The sequence below is a fragment of the Trachemys scripta genome, chromosome 2 (assembly GCF_013100865.1).
Source record: "Trachemys scripta elegans isolate TJP31775 chromosome 2, CAS_Tse_1.0, whole genome shotgun sequence".
NCBI classification, from domain to species: Eukaryota; Metazoa; Chordata; order Testudines; family Emydidae; genus Trachemys; species Trachemys scripta.
In genome coordinates this window covers 183811053-183832202 of record NC_048299.1, presented here as the reverse complement: position 1 = coordinate 183832202, position 21150 = coordinate 183811053, and the positions used below count along the sequence as shown (strand labels likewise).

The 21150-nt window shown below is 39.8% G+C and overlaps 1 protein-coding gene across 2 annotated transcripts in view; it reads right to left on the bottom strand.

The window, feature by feature from the left end:
• The window catches only part of MBP (myelin basic protein), a 186502-nt gene that overhangs the window by 147962 nt on the left and 17390 nt on the right, over nt 1–21150 (bottom strand). Inside the window, exon 2 of one of the 2 annotated variants that reach the window (XM_034762495.1) lies at nt 2332–2407. In XM_034762495.1, the coding sequence (XP_034618386.1) occupies nt 2332–2382 (51 nt within the window). In that variant the 5' untranslated portion in view covers nt 2383–2407. Of the gene's footprint in view, nt 1–2331; nt 2408–21150 lie in introns of those variants that run through there. The other variant, XM_034762497.1, reaches the window with a different exon arrangement.

The window sequence follows — 21150 nt, the reverse complement described above, 5'->3', positions numbered from 1 at the left end:
GGGTCTGGGGGACGGCGCTTTTTTTTGCTGCTTGGGGCAGCAAAAAAGCTAGAGCCGGCCCTGGGTATCTGGGTATGGCAGGCAGAGGTCACTGCTGAACAGCAACAACTTTAACGCCACCTTAACAAAAGGTTTTTTTGCAAGTAAATTTCAACACTCTGATTGTAACTACAAATACTCAGGAAGGAAAGGTGATCCATAAACTAAAGAGTTATAAGAAATACAACATTCTAGTTGCTCATTCACCTTATGTCTTGTCTTCTTTCCTTATCAGCAGGCTCCACATACCTGCTTTTTAAAAAAACTCAATGTGCAGTGTGCCTACATGAGTGGACTTCACCTAGCTAAATTAAGACAACATAATTTCTTAAAGGGTAAAATAAGCAGTAATCCATATTAACCTGATGCATCAACTACAATGGGGTCGAATAGGGTTACCGTATTTAAAAAAAGGACACTCCACAGGGCCCTGGCCCCACCCTTTCCCCACCCCGGCCCCGCCCCAACTCTGCTCCTACCCTACCCCAACTCCGCCCATTCCCCGAAGTCCCCGCCCTAACTCCCCCTCCTCCCTCCCAGCCACGCGAAAAGGGCTGCCCCNCCATCAAGAGGGGATTGTGCTGCTTTCTTTATATGTAGCCATAGTTGATGTGTTTATGCTATGCCTAGCACAATGGGACTGTAGCTCTTAGATTCAACTCTAATACAAATAGTAACAAGGTGTTCGACCCTAGGGTTACCATACGTCCGGTTTTTCCCGGACATGTCCGGCTTTTTGGTAATCAAACCCCCGTCCGGGGGGAATTGCCAAAAAGCCGAACATGTCTGGAAAAAATACCACCGGCTGGGCACTTCCCCTCCCAGGCTCCGGCTGCTGTGCTCCTCCCCTGACTCTTCGGTTCTGTTTAAGAGCCGAGCTGCCCGAGCGCTACCGGCTTCGGGCAGCCCCCATGACTCTGGGCCCTGCGCCCCCAGAGCCCGGGAGGGGAAGTGCCCGGCCAGTGGCGCAGGGTCTGGAGGCATGGGGGCTGCCCGAAGCCGGTAGCGCTCGGGCAGCTCGGCTCTTAAACAGAGCCGAAGAGTCAGGGGAGGAGCACAGCAGCCGGAGCCTGGGAGGGGAAGTGCCCAGCCGGTGGTATTTTTTCCAGACATGTTCGGCTTTTTGGCAATTCCCCCCGGACGGGGGTTTGATTACCAAAAAGCCGGACATGTCCGGGAAAAACCGGACGTATGGTAACCCTAGGGTCGAACACCTTGTTACTATTTGTATTAGAGTTGAATCTAAGAGCTACAGTCCCATTGTGCTAGGCATAGCATAAACACATCAACTATGGCTACATATAAAGAAAGCAGCACAATCCCCTCTTGATGGTACTATTTTTCTATTTTCTCCCTCTTCCTTCCAGCATGTTTACTCATTTTCTAACCACTTAGCCCTGCCTTCTAAAAGGACATATTGAAGGTCTGACCATCTCTTTACTACTTCCACTCTTATTTCTGGGGGCATATTGGTCATTTGTGCCATAACAATGTGAAATACCAGTATTCCTCCAGATGAAGCTGTACAGCTCACCTGTCCAATAGGTATGGTCATCTTCTGGAGAAAGTTTGTACACTGGAGCCTTTCTGGTGTCAAAATGAGTAATATCAACTAACAAAAAGGAAACACTAATTTTTTTCCTAGATAAAATCATTTCTGTGCATTCCCTTTTTTCTCAGTCAAATTTAGAACACACAACAAAAAAGCACCATGAGAAAGCAAAAAGCTTTTGACTACCCCTCTCTGGAAAATAACCAGCATCAACAAACTCTGTAGAGCTTCTTAATTGTATGGCCAACACTCCCGATTTTATTGGGTCACAGTATTAGGTGTTTTTCTTAAAGTCCTAGCGATGTGATTAGGAGAAAATCTCAGCTTTCATTACAATCTTTCATTTCTAATATACTCTTATTTATTATCAGTCTTTTATATAGTTACTGTATTAAAGATAAGCTAGGTTAACAAGTAACATTTTACTCAGCACATTGCTACCTAAATATGTGCTGCATTTCTATTCTTTCAGGTCTCAGAGTCCATGCCCCACCATGACTAGCTAGCTTCAGATCCAGTGTGCATCCTAAACATGCAGAATGCTAAGATATCACATCTATTATTAAATTCACCAAAGCAGAACCCCTTTTTTCCCCACTTTTAAGAAATTATATATATAATGATTGTGATTATAAAATAATAGTAGTAACAATAAGCTTAGCAAGTGTATTGGCATTTCATCACATACACTTTTCTTGATATTATAGTCTTCCTCTTGTAGTATTTTTTTCCCCTCTTACCTTAATAGGCTTCTCAGCGCTCTGATCTCGTTTTCCTACATGGTTCCCCATGGCAGGCCACTCAGCTCTTCAGAAACTAAAAGAAAAACAAAAGAAAAACATATTTTTGAAAAACTAAACATGGATTTCAAAAGAAATTTTGGAACTTTTAAACTGATTTCTTCTCACACCTACCAAACTGCCTTTCTTGTGCTACAGTTATCAGTAACACAGTATTTCTACAGTTCCAGGCTGGGATTTTCAAAGCAGCTTACATGAGTTAGATACCAAACTCCCATTACCTTTCAGGGTGCAGCCACACTCAGGGTGGGGGGAAATGGGAGGAAGAAAGAGGGGGGGGGGAAAAAAAGGTGTTTTCATAGCTAACAGGGTCACTAACGTGGTTAAATCCTAGTCAAGATAAGGCAGTTATAGTTTTCACTGTGATAGCATGTTGATGTAAAAGGGAAATGAGCTCTTCAGGATTTACCTTGACCTGCTAACATGTTAAAACTATAACTGCCTTGCTTGACCTCTCAACCTTGACTGGAAAGAATGTCTTGATTGTAGAAGATATTCAGTAGGATTTTAACTCTTGTTAATTGCCATGTGTTAGCTAACATGAGGTAAGAACACTGAGTGATTTGAAATGAGCTTGAATGTTTTGAATGTCTTGAGTCTCTCAATGCTGAACTACTCATTGGAATTATTTTTGCTCAGGATTTCCATTTTTAGTGGAAAAGAAGAATTGCTGGAGAGGATAAAGATGCAAAAAAAGGGGTGGCTGCTTTCAAGCCTTTCATTTCTGGAAGCATCTGAACCTTTGCAAAGATCTGAAGATTCTCAGGTCCTTTTGGACATCATAGGCCTGACTCTTTCCGCCAACAGAACCCAAGCTCCTTCCCTTGTGTTGAAGCCATAGTAACTCCCAATCTGTTGGTACAGCCCCAAAATGAACCCTCAGTAAATCTTCCCAGCTACAGTTTAAGGACCAGATTGTTCAGCACACAGCAGCTCCCACTGTTGCACTTGTGAACATGGAGGATATGAACTGTAGCTTTCTCAATACTCGATGATTCAAATCTTTTATTTTCAATTTAACTTTCAGCTTCTAACTCATTATTTGCTTTGTTTATTCATTGTGTGCATTTGAACCTGAAAGCTTATCTTTCTCATAACAATATTTGTGGATCGCAGGCCAATAACCAAAAAGACTAAGGGAAAATTAACTGTTTCTCCAAAATGTTCAGAGGCCACAACCAACCACAGAAGAATGTTTTTCTGTAAAACTGTTTAAAGGATTTTTAAATGAAAATCAGTAACTCAGACTTCAAGGTCAGATGGGACCATCATGATCATCTAGTCCTGCACACTGTAGGCCACAGAACCTCACCCACCCTCCTGAAATAGGCCCCTAACCTCTGGCTGAGTTACTGAAGTCTTCAAATCGTTATTTAAAGACTTCAAGTTACAGAGAATCCACCATTTACACTAGTTTTAACCTGTAAGTGACCTGTTCCCCATGCTGCAGAGCGAAGGTGAAAAACCCCAGGGTCTCTGCCAGTCTGACCCAGGGGAAAATTCCTTCCCAACCTCAACTATAGTAATCAGACCTTGAGCATGTGGGCAAGACCCACTAGCCAGACACCTAGGAAAGAATTCTCAGTAGTAACTCAGAGCCTAGCATCCCATCATTAGCCATTGGGGATTTTTGCTACTGGCAGTTGCTGATGGGCCACATGCCATTGTAGGCAGTCCCATCGTACCATCCCCTCCATAAACTTATCGAACGCAGTCTTGAAGCCAGATAGGGTTTTTGACCCCACTGCTTCCTTTGGAAGGCTCTTCCAGAATTTCACTCCTCTGATTGTTAGAAATCTTCATCTAATTACAAACCCAAACTTGTTGATGGCTAGTTTATATCCATTTGTTCTTGTAACTGCACTGGTGCTTAACTTAAATAACTCTTCTCCCTCCCTGGTATTTATCCCTCTAATGTATTTACAGAAAGCAATCATATCTCCCCTCAGCCTTCTTTTGGTCAGGCTAATTTAAACAAGCCAAGCTCTTTGAGTCTCCTCTCATAAAAATAGGTTTTCCATTCCTCAGATCATTCTAGTATCCCTTCTCTGCACCTGTTCCAGTTTGAATTCATCTTTCTTAAACATGGGAGACCAGAATTGCACATCGTCTATTATACAAGGCGTTGGCAAGACTTCATCTGGAATACTAACACTTCCCTGTCTCTACTGGAAATACCTCACCCAATGCATCCTACGAATACATTAGCCTTTTTCATGGTCACATCACACTGGTGGCTCATAGTCATCCTGTGATCAACCAATACTACTTCCATGTAATTAATTCCATATCATTTACTGTAGGAATGAAACAAAATTGCCTATGCATTCACTTAGCTGGAAACTGTTGAAAACCCATACCCATAGAACACAAACATTTTCCAATTACCAATCAAACCCTTAATATAAATTCTCTGTGGAATTTTAGAATCAAGGCATTATTATTTTTCTAGCAGGATAGGGGATGAAGACAGTTGGATGTTAACAAGTACCTCCTATTGGTTGTCAGAGTGTGAGCCATGCAAGCATAGCTGAGAAGAAGAGAAAGAGATGTAGCCTGATTGCTTATAGTAGAAAGAATATTCATATAACCATAGGATTAGAAGGGACCACAAGGGTCATGTAGTCTAACCCCCTGCCAAGATGCAGGATTTGTTGTCTCTAAACTATCCAAGACAAATTGCTCTCAAGCCTCCTTTTGAAAACCTCTAGTGAAGGCGCTTTCAAAATCTCCCGAAGCAGTCTGCTCCCTTGTCCTATTGTTCTTACAGTTAGGAAGTTTATCCTGAGATTTAATCTAAATCTGCTACGCCGTAGTTTGAACCCATTGCCTCTTGTCCTGCCCTCTGTGGCAACTTGCCTCCATCTTTTTAATTGCAGTCTTTCAAGTATTTGAAGACCACTATCATATCCCCCCTCAATCTCCTCTTTTCCAAACTAAATATATCTAGTTCCTTCAGCTTTTGCTCATATAGCTTGCATTCCGTCCCTTTAGTCATCTTTGTTGCTCATCTCTGGATCCTTTCCAGTTTCTTTGCATCCTTTCTATAGATTGGTGACCAAAACTGGATACAGTACTCTAGCTGAGGCCTAGCCAAAGCCAAGTAGAGCAGTACTATCACCTCCCATGACTTGCATACTATGCCTCTGTTGTTAGTGCAGCCTAAAATTGCATTTGCTTCTTTTGCAACAGCATTGAACTGCTGACTCATGTCCTTCTCAGCTGTGCAGCTGCAAAGCCAGTTATCCCCTATTCTGTAATTGTGCATTTGGTTTTTCTTCCTTAAGTGTAGCACATTCCATTTGTCTTTGTTGAATTTCATTTTGTTGTCTAAAGCCCAGTTCTCCAATCTATCAAAATCCCTCTGAATTTTAGCTATCCTACAAAGTGTTGGCAACCCCCATAGGTTGGGGTCATCTGCAAATTAAACACCGGACCCAGAACACATCCCTGTGGAACCCCACTTGAGACCTCCCTCCAATCCAACATCATTCCATTAATAGTTACTCTTTGTTTGTTGTTGTCGAACCAATTCTGTATCCGCTTACTAGTAGTTCCATCGAGCCCACATTTCTCCGCAACTTACTTATCAGAATGTCATGTAGGGCTGTGTCAAAAGCCCTGCTGAAGTCCCAGTGTATTATGTCCACCACATTCCCCCTATCCACCAAACCAGTTACCCTGTCAGAGGGGGGAAATTGGTTTGGGATGTAAATCCATGCTGGCTGCTAATAACCACCCCCTTCATCTTTCAAGTATTCACAAACTGTTTTATATATTGATACTTTGGAAGCTACTAGAGCAAAGTACGCTGTTCAGCATAGAATTAAACCATGGGTAAAATCCTGAAAACTCCACTTGGATTTTTCAGTCATTGCTTTGACATAGGACCAGTGTCAAAATCAGCTGACCTACTTAGTAAACCCTCAAAGCATTTTTATATTACAAGATCATGATCTGGCTTATTTCACCAAATCTCATTAATTTCACAAAGATTTTCTTCTCTTTTCAAAAATGTACATAAACAAAGAAAAATGCGTTTCATAGGAAGTTTGTCACAAACGAATAATAGCATATAAAATCATGATTATGGCTAACAATTTGTACTATATATGTATGTCAACCTTTAGGTCTCATTCTCTGGCTCTTCTTGCTATGTTTCAACTTAAATAGTGTTGATGTAGGTTAAGCCGCAATGCTTAAACTATAGCTTTCGGTTGGCTAATGTGGTTATGCTTGCATGTTTTTCTGTTAGAAAACATTTGTGACATTTAAAACACCTGGAGTCACTGGTGGTAGTGGAGGTAATGTGATGCACTGAAAGTAACACACTCAGGAAAGATACATAAATTACAAAAATATATGCACTCTCCACTCACCAATGGCACTTTAACAGTTTAGTTTTCGTTCCTTGTGACAAATACTTCATTACACTCCAGTATATTTACTAGTACACTGTGAAGTTTTAGTAATCTGAGACCTCACCACACCTTTCAACTACTTCTGAGCTAAATTGTGCCATTAGGCACAACTTTAAGCTGGGGTGGGGGTGTGATAGAAAACTCCACTACTACAGTTGGGTATTTGAGAAGGGACTGGGGACTATTCCTTGTTGTGGCCAATACAAAGGAAAGATTAGGCATTAGCCATAGCTACTTTGGTTGATTTTTGTCCCAAGGAGCAGCAGTCCACGTGCTCCCCCAAACACAGATTACATGGATTGTCTCTGGCCCTTTTAATAGGTGTAAAATGGTAGGAATGTTGTGTTACCTTCCCTATATGCTCTCACAGAGCTCAAGAACAATCTGGTCCTACATCTTTGCTGAAATGTTAACCATGACATTTTTTTTTTAAATTATTGTTTTTGCGGATTATCAAAGTGCAAATTGGTGAGGTTTTACAGTACACATCATTACATTCATTGAATTCCATTCATTCTAAAATCATACTACATGTTATTGTATCTGATTAAATGATCACCCACTTACAACCACTTCTGGGATCTCTCACATAGAACAAAAACAAAACCTTCAAGAGCAATCATGTTCACACTAGTTAGAGTTCACAGATGATCAACAGCATGCTGACAGTTCTAAAAGAATCAAAATACCTGACTTCTCCACTGCTAGGAGATCATCAATGGAAACACTACTGACGGCATTAAAAAAAAAAAAAAAGGATTCTAGCTCAGGCAATCTTCCAACAGGCCTCTGCTCTACAATTAATGGTTTGGTGGTAAGCTCTGAGAGTCTCTCCTTTGGAACATGAGCAAGAGAAGGACAGGTGTGGGAATAGGAGGTTAAGAAGGAAAAATCAAGATAGAGGCATGGGGAAGATAAGAATATTAGGGTACAGAAAAAGAAACAGGAGGAATGGGAATAGGCTTGAGAGGATAGTAGAAGCAGAGAGAAATGGGAACAAGGACATAGGAAGGAAGTATGTGGAGAGATGGGAGTAAACAACTAGGAAAAAAAAGAAAATTAAAATAGGAGGAGGATAAATGCAATATAGAAGAAAAAAAAAGGAGGGGGGGTGGAAAAACACACCTAAACTTAAAGCTGTATTTAAATGCATTATTCTAAAAACATTTGGAGGGGGCATGGGATCATATACCTTAGAAGTCAGACCTTAAACATATAGTTCTCTGGTGAGAAAAAGAGGAACAAGTAAAGGAATAATCTGGTATGTGATGATTACTACAGTTATGACAGTAAGCCAGGCATAAGTCGAAGAAATTAATATCCATTTCCTGTCTTTCTCTGTTACATACAGAATAGTAAAAACCTTTTAAGGGAACAATTCAATATAGATCAAGTATTTAATAAAGCTATCATAAGCCTTATCTCGGCAGTCAGATAGAAACACCACCACCACTGAACGAAGGAAACAAAGAAAGAATGTGGCGCTAATGTGACATTTGCAATCTATCACTCTGTTTGTGCATGCTGCTTCCCCCTTACAGTCTAAGTAAATAAGGGAAACAAAGGTGGGGGAAAGTAAGCTCCAGGAGTAGGACTGTCTGTTTTTAGTGTACCTAGCACAAATATGGCCCCAATCTCAGTTGGGTCCATAGGCTCAATAGAACAAAAAAAATGAACAGACGTGTATTTTATGAACAGCAATGTATAGATTGATGGAGAGCTAACTGAACCAAATATCCAACATGAGCAGCAGGCTAACGCCAGACAATGAAAGAAACCATATGCAGGATGAAATGATCTAGATGGCCATAGACTGTTAGTTTGTGCAGCTAATCAAATTAAGAGAAAATACAATTTGATAAGCACATGGAATCATCTGAAATCGACTACTAAGCAATGAGCTCATGATTCCAATGTGGATCATTTCTTCAGCAAATTGTTTTAGCTGTTTAATGTACGCTGATTAAATACAAAGGAAATGGAAAAGAAAAAGGAAAAAAAATTTTGCATAGTAGGAGAGCAGAGCTCTATACAGAAATTCAGGAGTATGGTTTGAGAGTGGATTTAAGTAAGGTTGTGTATTTGGGTTCTGCAGGAACATGACGAACGTTGAAATCAGTCATCTTTGAGTAAACCCATAATTCTCTTTTTAATGTCTCAGGGAGACAGGCATATGGCCAAAATAAGACAAGATTGTGTTACGTTTATTTCCTCCACCCTAGGAACTGAAGTACTATAAAATGACCAGATTTCACCTGATCTTATTCATACATAAATGAATGCAAATGTTTAATACTAAATTCTAAATCAGATATTTTTATATACCTATCTGCAATAAATTTTTTACATATAGCTAAGGGACTATGATTTTTAAAGAGAACATTACTAAAGACAGATTTACTTTTCAGTCTAAGAAACAAAAACAACACAGATGATTAGCAAAAACATGCTATAATCATGGACCTCCTCCTAACTATGACATGAAAAAAACTGTAGTCTTCTGAAAAAAATTTATCTCCAAAAATCTAACATGAAGGACAATTAAAAATGAAAATGTACAGTGCTGATTATGTGTGTGTGTGTGTATATATATATATATATATTATTGTACGTGAATTTGTATGAGCATATGAACATTCACCAAAATAAATCAAAGTGAATAGGAACATATATAAAGATCCAATCCTTTAGTCCTCATTCAGGCAGAAGACTCATTTAATTGAGTAAGGAGTGCAAAATCAGGTCATGTTTTTAGTAGCTATATAAAAAAAAAGGTGTTTATTAAAATATAAAGAATGTTTCTTATCCTTATTGTCATCCTTACTTCTAAAACATTTAGTAGAAATATGAGCATATCAAACCCCAATTCTGGGAAGACTGAAGCATGTGCTTAACTTTACACACCGTAAGTAGCACTACCGATTTAAATGGGATTACTGACACTGCATAAAGTTAAGCATGTATGTAAAGTCTTTATAGCACAAAGGTCTCAAATAACCATTTCAAAATCTGAAAGATTTTTTTTTTTAAATGATAGTGAGAGTATTAATTTAGCCCTGTGATGTTGTCCTTACAGGTTATGTTACTTTGTCATTCCGATTGGTATGCTTGTAATTATTTAACAAAAGATGACAGCTCCTTGCAAGTGCATAATGCATTAAATTTGAAGAACATTCGTTTTCTGTTGAGTAATAATGAATGATGATAAATTCATGTGACAACTTCTTAGCAAAACTCTTACCACAGGTAACAAATAATACATTGGAACATCTGAAATCATATTTACTGGGCACTCAGAGTATGGTTTGTGCTGTGCAACAGAGCCTGTGTCTTTCTCTATTTTAGGGTTATCATATTAAAACATTTAAAAAAAGAGGACACTCCACAGGGCCCCGGCCCTGCCCCTTCCCCGCCCCCATTCCAACCCCTTCCCCGAAGTCCCCGCCCCAACTCCGCCCCCTCCCCTGAGCACCCCACATTCCCCTTCCTCCCAGCCACGCAAAACAGCTGCCTGAGCGCTACCGGCTTCACGGTTTGCCAGGCAGCCGCCAGACCTCTAGACCCTGCGCCCCTGGCCGGGTGCTCCCCCAGCGCAGCTGGAGCCTGGGAAGGGAAGCGCCCGGCTGAGGGCGCAGGGTCTGGAGGTCTGCCCGGCAAACCGTGAAGCCGGTAGCGCTCAGGCAACTTGGCTCTTCAGCTGCACAGAGCTGAGGTGTCTGGGGGGAGCAGCAGCAGCCACCGCCGAAGATGCTCTAAGGTAAACAGGGGACCGAGATGCCGGCAAAGCATTTTCCCCAGACATGTTGAGCTTTTTGGTAATTCCCCCCGGACGGGGATTTGAAGACCAAAAAGCCAGACATGTCCGAGAAAATCCGGACGTATGGTAACCCTAACTCTATCTCCCCCCAAGAAGTTTAAAATTTAAGGCACAAATTGTACTAGTCAGTAAGGATATTCATAGGAGTAGGCTGGTAATGATATAAAACTCTTTCTTCTTCAAGGTGCACTATAATTAGCAATCCCTTCAGTATCAAGGAATGGCATTTTGAAGTGGCAACAGATCTCTGCCTATTTATTTAAAAGTGATACCTGGCACCTTCCCGTTCTGAAGCAAAAACTGCTGATGCCTCCCAATAATGACACTATTCCAAAGATTAGAACTGCAGGTAGTAAATATCAGGAAACCAAAATGGCCACACCAATCCCAATCCGGAACCGGTGTGAACCCAAACAGAGGAAAACAATCCACTGGAACCCTGCAGAGGCATCATTCTGAAACAAAATGCATCCTATCCATACAGAACATTTCAAACTCCTAAAAAGGAACTTCTAATCTGATTAAGTTTGCATCAGTCAGAAAGAATCAATTCAGACCATCTGGCATATTAGCTGAAGGCTTTTGGCCTTAGTAACAGTTCTTCTGTACAGCCACATAAAATCTTAGTGCAGAAGATAATCAGGCTACAGGGAACTCTTTCGCAGTCTTCTCTCAGGTCTGCATCTCCACTGTCTCAATTCCGAGACATCACTCTTACAGCACAGTGGCTGCCCAGCTTTAGAAACAATGATAGTATTGCAAGGAGCAAGGGAGTGGAGTGCCTCTTCTAGCAGCTGATATTTGTCAGTGAGGTGACCAACACCCTAATTTGTAGAGGAAATCACACATGCCACCCCATAGCCTCCCCATGGAGCCATATGCCATAAAAATAAAACCACAGCAACTCTCACTTCTCTGCTGTCTAATCAAACAAAGAAAAAAAAATGATGGGAGCTCATTTCACGCCCAAGCATGTTATCACCCAAGCAAAAGAAACATGAAAATAAAACAAGAGTGAGGGAAGGACCTCACTATATTCTACAGGTGGAACATTTGGTTAAAGAGTATTCTTTTTTAAATAACTGGAAAGTTTTCTTTTGTTAAAGAGCCCATTTTAAGCCTTTTGAAATTAAATGGGTATTTAGGGTAGGGAAGAAAACATTTTATCAGCCATCCAAAACAAGTGTCACTTTAAAATTATTTAGCTACAACATTATTGAAAGAGCCAGATGATGGCATCTTGGAAAGCAAATGCTTCTCTTGGTTTTGATCTAAATTAGAATATTTTAATGAAATACAAAGTGCCACATTTTTGAGATTATGATATTCTAACTACAAATTGTGAGGAAATGTTTTCACACACACTGAAGTGGAGTCTGAACAATCATCTGCAAAAAATCCCAAGGCTTGAATGATAGAGTCAGAGATCTGTAAATAATATCAGATCTAATAAAGTTCATTTTGTACATATTCTCAGTATAAAAAGTAAACTCTGCTCCAGAAGCTATTTTGCAATGACCACAAATGAATCTCAAAGAAGCAACATTATATATTTTTTGCATCTTAACTGCACATTAAGAGTCATCTTAAGTTTTAAAAATATATTAACTGCAATTCTCAGGGCACAGATGCCTCTAACTGGTATTTTAATATTATCCCTGAACAGTAGTCTAATCAGGTGTGTAAACTTAAGGCTCAAATCTGCAGATTCCCACATGCTTGCGTACATGACTCAGTGGGATTACTGACGTGGAGTAAAGTTATGTAAATGCATAAGTGTTTTCAAGAATCAGATTGTAAATATTACTCTGTATAGGAATTCAAATTCATCATCATGGTCTGATATGGATGAATCAGAGTGGAGAATTGCAAGATCACATTTTATTACCCTTCATCACTCTGGTGAACAGTCACCACAGAAAAATTAAGGTATTTGGGGGGTACATTTAAATAGAAATATTTTTTCCAAGATAAATTATGGAACCCCAACGGAAACAGATATTGATGCTGTTGTATTCAACTCTGATGAGATAAAAATAGATGTAATGAACTTGTGCCAAGAAAATGTACAAGCTGTGTCTAAATTTTGATGATACTGTACTCTTACAGATGTAACTTTATATAATAAAAACTATATTCTCTATACATAAAAACCCAAAAAATAACCCACACTGATTTGAAAAATTTTTTTTAAAAATATCCCAAAAATATGTGGCTTCTTGGAGACCAGGTGGGCTCAGATGTCTAATATTTGGACTGGCAGCACGCGGGAAATACTTGAGAGGATTTTGGAATTTAAATTGTATCCCTTCTTTCTGAGCAGAGATAACTTTGCATGATTTAAACCTCCTCTAAAGTGAAGGAGGAAATATTCTTAATGGTCTCCCCAGAATTGTCTCACCATCACCACCTAAAGTATAGTAAAAAAGTTGTCAAAGTGGAGCAGACCAGTGGTCCATTTAGTTCAGCAATTAGTTTGGTCAGTGGCCAGTGCCATACACTTCAGGAGGAAGGTGCAAGGAAATCTCATAATGGGCAGTTATCGAATAATTTGCCCATAGGGCAAGTTCCTCGCTAACATCTTGAATTAGCTGATGGATTATTTCACGCAGCACAGAGGGGGTTTTTCCTTATTCAATTAACTGGAAATTCTCATTATCCATCATTTCATCAAAATAATATTTGACTGAAAACAAAAAGTTAAAATAAAAAAAAAAAGCATTCTTTAAAGGGAAAAAATGTGTAATTCTAGATGTAATGTACAAGATGCCAGAAATATGAATAATTAAGGCCAGGATTTTCCCATTTTGGTGGCAGCAAAGCTCAGGGTAATTCAGAACTGACAAGTATTACACTATATTTGTACAGTGACTTGCACAATAAGGCCCCAATTTGGTTACATTTTAGACACTACTGTAATATAAATGTTCATTAATAAATAATATGTCCTTCAGCTCTGATAAGATTGGAGCTAAACTGTTTTCCTCCCAAGAACTAGACCAAGCATTTAATACAATTTACCTGAAAAGATAAGAAATTCAGACTCAGGTTTTGATACACATATGTAAATAATTTACAAATATACAGTGTCTTACTCTAAATGATTTTGGTATCTTTTGGATGACATCACTCCATTCAAAACACTTGTGGAAAGAAGAAACCACATTTCACAATAGTGAGAAAGGGGAGATTTTGGCAAAGAACACTGGGGCAACCACTAGGTCATCCAGGAAGTATGATGGCATACACAAAGCAGATAGGACCTCAGTTTTTAAGGCATCAGCTAGCTGATTTTTGAAATTTTTTTCCCCACGTGTCTCACATGGAGAGGATCACGTAATTGTTCTCTTTTAAGTGCGTCATTTTCAGTGACACCACCATGATGTATAGTTGACAGTCTAAACATAATTACAGAAGTTGGTCCAATAAAAGATATTACCTCATCTAACTAGTCTCTTTCATAATTACAGATGACACTCTGTGAAAATATAATGAAATTGTTGGACAGTGACAGTTGCAGGAATTTTATACCTTATTTGGTTTTTGGTTCTTTCAACCCTTCACCTCCCCTCAACAAACTGGATTATAGGCCTCACGGATATTGAAACAACCTTGGTGTTTCGTCTCTAAATTTTTCCTCTTTTCCATGTTATAATTTTTTCATATAGTATTTGTTATGAACCAAATACAAGATCACCCAACAATGTTCAGCAACACTGATGTAAACATATTATACTTGACCATAAATATAAATCTCTCTATGCTATCACATTAAAAAGAGCAACACAGACCATCTTCTGTAAATGTTGCTTCCCTTATAAACTATTAATACAGTACTTGGAAAAAAAAAGATCTTTAAGGCCAAAAGATCTTTCTATGCTGAAGTATGTTTGTTTAATAAATATCAAAATATATTATCCACATTGTAAGCACTTTTCTTCAAAGACAAACATTGCTGGAGCATATTGAACCATATGCTTCCTTCCCAGCCGAAGAAATATCCGTGATATTCCAGGTATTACTTTCAGAGTTTCCCTGGTATATTTCAGTCAAGAGGGGTGTAGGGATCCATAAGAGGACAGACATAGGCCAAGAAACTCCATCACATTGAAGGTTTTGTAGAGACAAACAGGTATCTTCCAAATTGTGGAGTAACATCTACGTGTGCACTCACTATGCTGTGTGGATGGACAGCGCAGAGGGAAGTAATAGTAGTTACTGTTGCTTGAACCTGCACTATGTGTGGAGTTCCATTGGGGTTCCAGTAGTTCATGGGATCGTGCTATGTAGAGCTGTTTTCTCCCTTCCCACCACAGTACCCGAATCACAGAGGCATGAGAAGAAAAGGGTTTTCCACTAGCTTCTAGGTAGCCTAAGGACCATGCCACAAAGGCACAGCTTTTGCTACTGCCATGAGTTTTGGGGTCTTCAGACATGTACTTGTGTCCTAATGCTCCTCCTGCCTTCCACCACCACTCAGGGGAATACAGTGTCTAACCTCTGCATTCTCTAGGCCTGATAAGCAAAATAGCAATTTTGCCTAAGTTTGAAAGCAGGATAAAGGCCTCCATTGTTCCCTCATTTGCTAATACCCACATGGTTCATTTACTTTGCTATGTTTTATTGTGTAAATTTAGTCTTTAAAAAAAAAAATTACACACACACACACACACAGATGTTACATTAAATTATACTATTATGTAGATAGTAGTGTTATGATCCTGAATTATTTAAAAAAATATTTGAACATACAAGGCAAGATTGTGGCTTTAAACTGCTGGCTGTATTGCGAATGGGCAGTGAAGAGGAGCTGCACACCTGTATTTGCTGCAGGACAGGATGAGATCTTCAGAGCCTCACTAATAGAATGCGGCTGTGAGAGGGCCGTGCTACTCCTCTTTGAAGCATGCAGAACGCAATAACAATATGCCTCTCCTCCTCCACCAGCCCCTTCTTTTCCCCCTTGAGGGACCCTAGTGTTTTTCTAGTGCCAAATTCAAAAGAACACAGGAAGCAGTGGGAAGAACTGGGTTTGTGCATGGCCCTTGCTAGGAGGTTAGGGGAAATGCTCCTTACTCCACCCCTTCACATCGCACCAAGATTTAGGTCCAATCCTCAGCCTTTTAATATCCTTTAGTTTAATGTACTGTTTTTGAAATGGGATAGACCTGAGTCCAAAACATGAAGGTGCATTTTTTTAATATATAAATCCGATACACTGTAAATGCTATAGTAACAGTCAGGCCGATATTTTCCAGTGCTCTAAGGATATACCTATGTGATCACATAGGACAGATGTTAAAACATCAATAAATGATGGCAAAATCCAGATTTTAAAACAGTTTATTACAACAGTCATATACTTCTGTCAGGACCCCAATATATCTATTCTAGCCACATGCGGTTCTATTCGCTGGAAATGTGAATTTTCATAAACAATGTCAAGAGCATCAGAGAAAATGGGAAAAAATTGAAATGTCAGCAAGATACTAACGTTTCACACACGTTAGTCCATTTTTACTCAGAGATTTACAGTGTTTGAGATTAACATACTGAGAGCTCAAAAGGAGATCTAACACCTGTTACAGGATAAAGAGAAACAAAACAAACCCACGATATCTGCAAGATTCTCAAATCTTCCTCCCATTTCCTCTCGTCAGAGGAAAATGATGAATTTTCTCCAGATGAACAGTATATTCTCGTTTCCCCTTTCTTAGACCAGGAGGGTGGCATAAGACTCCCCAATGAACATGGCAGCCTTCTCAATTAATATTTCATTATACAAACATAGAGGAAACCTGTCTTTGCAGTAATTGGTAACACAAGGCATACCCAGAGTTGTACATGAATGTACTTCAAAGGCAGCTTCTGTTGCTTCCTGCCTGGCAATTAGCAAAGGTGCTCCAGAGACAGAAGTGACAGCAAAATGACTCACCTGACCCAGAAACTTAACTTTACATAGACAGAACAGTTCAGCAGTATGTACCAGGGTTGTCACTTAATTGCAGCTAATGCATGTGATTAACACCAAACAAATTAACCAATTAAAAAATAGTTGCAACTCACAGTTTTAATTGCTCACTTAAATAATAGAATACCAATTTAAATTTATTATAAATATTGTGGATGTTTTTCTACATTTTCTAATATATTGATTTCAATTACAACACAGAATACACAGTGCTCACTTTATAGTTTTTATTACAAATATTTGCACTGTAAAAAAAGAAAATAAATAGCAATTTTCAATTCACCTCATACAAGTCCACTCAGTTCTATTTCTTATTCAGCCAATCACTAAGACACAAAAGTTTGTTCAGATTTACGAGAGGTAATGCTACCCACTTCTTATTTACATCACCTGAAAGTGAGAACAGGTGTTTGCATGGCACTGTTGTAGCTTGCATTGCAAGGTATTTACATGCCAGATACACTAAACAACCATGCCACTTCATGTTTTGACTTGTAGGCTCTAAAGTTTTACATTGTTTTATTTTTGAATGCCGTTATGTAAAAAGAAATAATTCTACATTTGTAAATTGCACTTTCACAAGAGATTGCACTACAGTACTTGTATGAGGTGAACTGAAAAATATTTTTTATAGTGCAAATATTTGTAATCAAAATATAAAGCTCTGAACTTTTCAAGCAGCAGTGCATGTTAACACTAATTCCTGGACCAATAATACAGCAAATTCTTTTTTTGAAGTATCGATACAGGATACTTCAGTCAAACAATTGATAACCAATGTAAACACTTGTATGAACTATGCATTATAATTCCAATTATCCATGGAGGAGTGGGGCGGGACACAGAGGGAAGTCAATTAGTGTGCAGAACCTTCCATAAAATAGCTGTTTTTAACTGTAATGAGGTTGATCAATTTGCAAGCTATGAAGCTGTACTAGTATTTTCAAGATATTTTCAAATGGTTTTAAAATATATTTTGTATTACTGGGAATAGGAGTATTACAATTCTCAGTGGGTTTGGTTACTTTGGGAAGCATGTTGTAGCAAGGGCTCTGCTCCCCAGACACACTGTGGATAGCCCCCTTTGCAGGGGTGGGCAAAGGCTCATTGCATCCTCCGCTTCCCCTTGTGCACTTCCTGGCTGTACACAATTTTGCCCTTAATATTTTGCATTTGATATTTTTAAATCATACATTATTTTTGCATGGGAGGGCTTATCTTGATAATATTAATATAGTAATTATTTTATTTTTGGAGACTATCCAATACATTTAATACCACTACTCACCACCTTCCATTCACTCTTTTTTTTTTTTTTTTTTTTTTTGAAATCAATCAGTAAATCCCCTACCAATAATGTAAGTAATTATTCATACATCTGTTACATTTAGGGCTGGTGGGCTAAAATCTCCCAAAGCTTTCCCCAAATATTATACCTCATACATTACAGCACATAATATTTTATAGGTCTCTTCTTGCCAAATAAGGATGTTGAAAAGTATTAATTAAAAGCATGTTTGCTTTTTTAATAAAGCAAACTGAGTAGTACTAACCACAGCACTTTCTCTTCGTAGGATTTCCTATGAACATTTTAATTGGTTTGGGTTCACACGAGTTCATACCTCTTAAATCCACTTTGTAATTCAGACAAAACTATTAAGTTTCACTTGTTTTTTTGCACCAAAAACACATGAAACAGCGATTTTTGAAGAGTTTAAATGCTAACCCACATATCAGTCCAGATTTCCTCAAAGTTCTGTCTCTCAAATCTTTTGACCAACTAGTCCTCAGTTTTAACTAAACAAACAAGTGTGAGAATATGTGCACTTTTTGGCTTCCTGCTACTGATTTAAAAAAAAAAAAAAAAAAAAAAAAAAAGTAGGAGCTGTAGAGGATAAGATCTAAAGCGAAGCAGAGCAGAGGAAAAAGAGTTGCTTTAGGTTTTCCTATTTTCTTTATTCTAATAAAATTCCTGGGTCAGCATTAGAAGAAACAATATCTGATTCTTTACCATTGCAAAACTCACATGGTGGTTGTGTGACAGTTTCAGATTTCATTGTAGATTTTTCACACTTTTCTAATGCTGACAATATGACTCGTTTTATGATTTTTTTCTCAGGGTATGTCTACAATAGAAACGTAAGTTGACCTATATCAGTAATTGCTGCAGTGGTGCATACAGGAGCAGTGGAAGCTTCCTAAAGGTGGGAAGGCACCGGCGCCCAAACCATGCCCCCTCTCATGCTGCTCTTCCCCTCCCCCTCCCCCAAGGCCCAATCCCCCACTCGCGCCTCTCCACTCCCTCCTCCCCCATCACTCGTCTTTATGACCAGTATGTCCTCACACTTTTAAAAGTGATGGGGCCCTGCCTGTTCCGGCGCTCCTGGGTGCACATTCACACTACCTTCATTGGGTCGGTGGTGTGCATCCTCACCAGGAGCGCATCCACCAACCTAAGAGGGGCAGTGTGGGAAGTGAGAGCGCTGTCTCTTAGCTCCGCTGGCAGCTTCCTGCCAGGAGTCCAGTTGCCCCACACAGGCCGGCTTTAGGAACTGCAGGGCCCGATTCAAATACCCGGCGGCGGTCTGGATCTTTGGCGGCACTTCGGCGGTGGTGAGTCTTTCACTCGCTCCGGGTCTTTCCTGGCAGTGAAGAACCCCCCGCCGCTGAAATGCTGCTGAAGACCCAGAGTGAATGAAGGACCCCCGCCGCTGAAGACCCAGACCGCCGCCGGGTGAGTAAAAAACATTAAAAAGGCACAGGCGCGGGGTCCAATTCCAGGGAAATCGGCTTAAGGCCAGCCCTGGCCCCACAGCCTCCCAGTGGGCTGCCCCCAATCTGCTCCCAGAAGCCAACCAGGGCATCTCACCTCCCTGTTCCCCCCCGGAGGATGAGTGGAGGGAGAGGGGAAGCCCCAAGGGCTTCTCAACCCCAGGAAGTCCTGCTTCCCCGGCTTTTATCAATTTCATGTGAAATTGACAAGGCTGCCAAGCTCTGGGTGGGGAGCGTGTGGGAGTAGGTTTCTCACCCTGGCTGGCAGCTGGGGTGGGCGGGGAAGCCACCCAGCTCTCCAGGGGAGCTCCTGCTGTGAAACTGACAAGACAGAGAATAGCTGATGTAAGTAAGGCAGTGTCTACACAGACACTACCTCACCCTAACTACACCGATATAAGCCTTGCGCCTCTTGTGGAGGTAGAGTTATGTCAGCGTAGTAGGGCACTTACATCAGTGGGAGGAAAGTTGCAGCGTAGATACTGACATAATTAAGTCAGTATAAGCTGCCTTGTGTTGATATAACTGTTGTACAGACCAGCCCTCAGATAACTGTGTATCGCTGTCCTAACAGCAACCAAAGACAAAAAATTCAAGACATGCTATTTTTTGCCAACCAGGTGTTCATTTTTCATTGTTTCTGAACTTTGACATTTTATTCTAATCAGAAGAGAGCGTCTATATGTCACTGACCATAAACAAATTGATTTTGAAAGCATAAATCAAGCTGAAGAGGAGGATTCATTATGATGACCCAGAATACAGACAAACGTGTTCAGAGAATTGGGCTACAAACATGAGACCCAGCATACTGCTTATAAATACAAATCCCCATTCCCATTCCTTTGCCCTCAAAAGTGGTGAAACAGAACACTTGCTGGAATTCTGATATGTGTATTTACATATAAATACATGCAGACATATACACTAGTGATGCTGCATAGTTGTAACAAACATAAAACAGGTAGCTAAATATGCTTCTACTTGATTTTCAAGTAAAAGTGTGTCATGACTAATATTAAGCCAGAGCTCTTAAGGATCATGCTGTATGTGCCAGCTGGCAACAAACGCTCCTCAGAATTTCTCTCCATCTGGACTCTGCAATTTCCTGCCTCAGTCTTGCTGCTGATCATTTTAATCTTCTGTACTTCATATGAACTAGTACTACTTCTGAGAGTCTTGCTAGTCACTCCCCTATTTTGGACTTTTTGCTATGAATTATCATTATGCCAGTGACAACCATATTTATTTCATTCTTACAGACGGTCTTGGTTCTGTCAATACAGGTGGCAAAAGGAAAAAGATATGGATGCGGCAGATTCTTATGCTTTGAATGTATCTTTTGGTTTTATCTGATGGCAGTTTGTTACACTTTTTCTCCAGAAATCTGAGTGTTAATGGCCCTTGATACTACATTATTCTACAGGAAGGGCCCGAAACACTGCTATTACTGATGTCAGATTTAGCATTCTGGGCGACTATTGTAAAATACTGTAGTATTTGTCTATTTGCTATTTTAATAAGGGGACCTGTTTGTCATTTGTGCCACTTTCAGTAAGGATAAATATTTAAATTTAGTTAATCTAAATTTAGTTAATCCCTTTCAAGCACGAGGATCCCAGTACTTACAGACAAAATGCAGCTATCTTTGGGATGGAAAGAAACTTTGGAAGAGGAAACGACTATCACGTTACTCAATTGATGCCACAAGGGGACTTTTTAAGTAGGCAGAATGTAATTATCTAGTTGGAATTTAGCCGGAGCATTGGGGTTAACAC